At 53.3% G+C, this 3,275-nt stretch overlaps 2 protein-coding genes across 2 annotated transcripts in view; one reads left to right on the plus strand and one right to left on the minus strand.

Moving 5' to 3' along the window:
* The window catches only part of GGN (gametogenetin), a 3,494-nt gene extending 2,076 nt beyond the window's left edge, over positions 1 to 1,418 (plus strand). The window contains exons 2-3 of the mRNA XM_008573950.1: positions 53 to 415; positions 1,301 to 1,418. Coding sequence (XP_008572172.1) covers positions 53 to 415; positions 1,301 to 1,418 — 481 coding nt within the window. The remainder of the gene's footprint in view (positions 1 to 52; positions 416 to 1,300) is intronic.
* A 595-nt stretch (positions 1,419 to 2,013) lies between these two features.
* The window catches only part of PSMD8 (proteasome (prosome, macropain) 26S subunit, non-ATPase, 8), an 8,643-nt gene continuing 7,381 nt past the window's right edge, over positions 2,014 to 3,275 (minus strand). Inside the window, exon 7 of the mRNA XM_008573951.1 lies at positions 2,014 to 2,623. Within this exon, the coding sequence (XP_008572173.1) occupies positions 2,486 to 2,623 (138 nt within the window). The 3' untranslated portion in view covers positions 2,014 to 2,485. The remainder of the gene's footprint in view (positions 2,624 to 3,275) is intronic.

Below are 3,275 nucleotides of genomic sequence, written 5' to 3' on the forward strand. Positions count from 1 at the left end.
TGGCCAGTACAGGGATCTAACCCTGGACCTTGGCGCGAAACCCTGCCCCCAACCCTGCCCCAGCCTCGGCTCCAGCTCCCACCGCAGCCGAACCGTCGCTGCCTGAGCCTGCGCCTGCGCCTGCGCCTGCGTCCATCAAGGCCCGCACGCGCAGGAACAAGGGTCTCCGAGCGGCCCGGGCCATGACCCATGAGGATGGCACGCCTGGAGATGGTCCTCGCGAACGGACTACAGCTACTGTGACTGACAGCAGCGGTGGAGGGGATGGTAGCAGCTGTGCCCCTCCAGCCGGGGCTGCTAACATGGGTGCCGTGCGCCACTGGCCGCCCTTCCAGGTGCTTAACTCTTGTCCCTGCAAGTGTTACTGCCACCATCAGTCGTGCCATCGCCGCCTGCCACGCAACGTGTCTGCCTGGTGAGGGGAGATCAGGGAGTAGGGAGGGAATGGCATACCCCTCCAAGTCCTGAACCCCAGACTATCCTGGACAGAGTCCTATTCAACCCTTTGGCACCCTGACCCTTGACCCTTGACCCTCCTCTTGGCTGTATTTCAAACCTACCAGAGCTCCAATCCTTCAGGACCAAGAGGAGCCATGATCCCATAATGATCCGACTGGGGAGAGGGGACTCCTTGGCCCAGCCCTACTGTATCCAGACCTCCAAGTTGACCCTTGACTCTCCTGTTACTCTCGGGAGCCATCAGGGAGGGAAGCTGGTCCCAGTTGGCCTGACCCTATCCTTAAGGGCACCAAGTGGGATATGGGGGCAAGAGCTGACTGTCTTCCTGGAACCAAACGGGGGTTATGTCTAGGCCTCCAATTTTCCTGGACACAGAGGAAGCCGTGGCCTACTCCCTCAGACACCTGACTCCTCCAGCCTTTGGCAATTTCTCCTAACTCTGGGATCCAAGTCTTTGACCACCAGAGGGCACTGATGCCCCAGCCCTTGTGCTGCAGAGACTGCTCCTGAATGTGCAGATCCAGGGGTGACACTGTATCCTCTGGCTGCCCCCATATTCAATCTCCGGGTCTAGTCATCAGGGCTTGATCCTGGCTCCTGAGGACACTGAATCACTGAGACACTCTCCCTGGACCTTTTGGGGCTCAACTGGGACACCATCACTAACCCTCAACCCCCTTTCCTACAAAGATTAAGTGGGTACAGCCCTGCCCTAAACTGCCTCTGGGATATTCAGACATGGCCTTCAGAAGTTTCCTTATTCACATGGGGAAGGTGAAGCCTAGAAGGGGTAAGGGCCCAGTCACACAGCCAGGCCCTACTGATTCTATCCTCCCCCTAGGCTGAGCACAACAACCAACCACCTGAGTGAGCCGCCCTGGGTCACCACCATCAAGCTGGCTGTCTCCCTGGTAGCTGGGCTGGAGCACTACGACTTGCAGGCCACTCATTCCAACTGAGTGCAATCTGCTCAACGCCCTCCCCCTTCCCCTCCATGCCAATAAAATAACCAATCCAGATACCTAGCTGCCTGTCAGTCACCCACTCAGGGTTGAAGGGGTAGGATGGGGCAGGGCAGAATTCTCCATGAAAGCACCACATCCTAGAAACAAGAAGGATGGACCCAGAGCAGCAATAATTGAGGTTCCATTCATCCACCATCCAGACTGATGGGCCCAGAGCTGGGGTGGTCTCATTCCCCTTAAATATCATCAGCCCCATGTCTGAGCTGACCTGGTACCAAGCTCAGAGGTTCAGCACAAACCACTTTGGAAAGAGGGAGTGATCATTCTCTTTTACAGTAGGGAAAACTTTGGAAGACTTTCTTGAAAATCCCACATCCCACAAGTGGCTCAGCCAGATTTGAACTCTGTGCCTTAAATATTTTCCCAAGAACTTCGAAGCAGGAAACATAAGCTGCGGGGTGGGGAGGTCCAAAGTCACAGAGCTGGCTCAGAAAGTGTGGGAACCAGAGCAAGCCCATGACAAGGCCCACACCTTTCGTTCCACAGAGGGCTCAAACTGGTAGCTCACAGATAGGGTCCATTTCACATGTCATTTTAAAAATTGTTTAATTCATTGCTAACATTTTAAAAACTGGGACACTTCACCACCTTAGCTGAAAAAATCTGTTACCCTGGTCCTGCATCCTCATGTGTTCACAAATGGCTGGAACAGTTCCTCCATCTGGGGCCTGTGCTCTCTCATTGGCCAGTGCCACTGGGGCCCTGCAGTGGGCATCTGTGTTTGAGACCCTGAGCAATGGCCATGAAACAGACGCTGACTCTGAGCAATGGCCATGAAACAGAGGCTGTGCAATGGCCACAAATCAGAGGTGTTACCTCCAACCCTGAAGGCCCCAAAACTTCCAAGTTCTTCAGAGATAAGAACTTGTCTTCCCACCATCCCAACTGGGGGAGACAAGGGCCTAGAAGAGAGAATGTCAATTCACCTTTATTGGAGGAAACCCTGCACTGTAACTATTTTAAATAATGCATGCCCTGCCCCACCCCAGTGCCTGGCGGGCTCAGACGATCATCTCCAGCTGACGGGCATACTCGATGACCTGTTTGGCCAGTTCTGTGGAAGGGATGGTTGTGTCTTCTGGCTTCTGCTGCTGGCTGGCAAAACTGTAGTAGTTGTTGGGGCCCAGGACCCACCCTCGCTGCAGAAAGGGAGGGATTAGAGATGGGTGGGGTAATCACAAAGCCTCCCTCCCCACCCTGTGGAGCCAGCACTTAACCCATGTGTGCCATGGCTCACTTTCCTCATCAACCCTACTCTACCTGCACTGCTCTAGGCAAGTAATTTCACCTCTCTGTGCCTCAGTTTCTCCATGTTTCAAACAGGGACCCTAATTACACACCTCTCTGGGTCTGCTAGGAGAATTTGGTGAATTTACACATTTTTTTTTATTTTTTTTTTTTTAAAGATGACCGGTAAGGGGATCTTAACCCTTGACTTGGTGTTGTCAGCACCAAGCTCTCCCAGTGAGCAAACCGGCCATCCCTATATAGGGATCCAAACCTGTGGCCTTGGTGTTATCAGCACCGCACTCTCTCAAGTGAGCCACGGGCTGGCCCTGAATTTACACATCTAAAGCACCGAGAATAGTGTTCGGCCCGGAGTAAGTGATCAATCAGTATCAACTGTTGCCATCACTCAAAATTCAAGTGAGCCACGGGCTGGCCCTGAATTTACACATCTAAAGCACCAAGAATAGTGTTCGGCCCGGAGTAAGTGATCAATCAGTATCAACTGTTGCCATCACTCAAAATCAATTTCACCACTTCTACAGGGTGTTCTTGACCCTCCTC

Source organism: Galeopterus variegatus, unplaced genomic scaffold (genome assembly GCF_000696425.1).
Source record: "Galeopterus variegatus unplaced genomic scaffold, G_variegatus-3.0.2 Scaffold973, whole genome shotgun sequence".
NCBI lineage: Eukaryota > Metazoa > Chordata > Mammalia > Dermoptera > Cynocephalidae > Galeopterus > Galeopterus variegatus.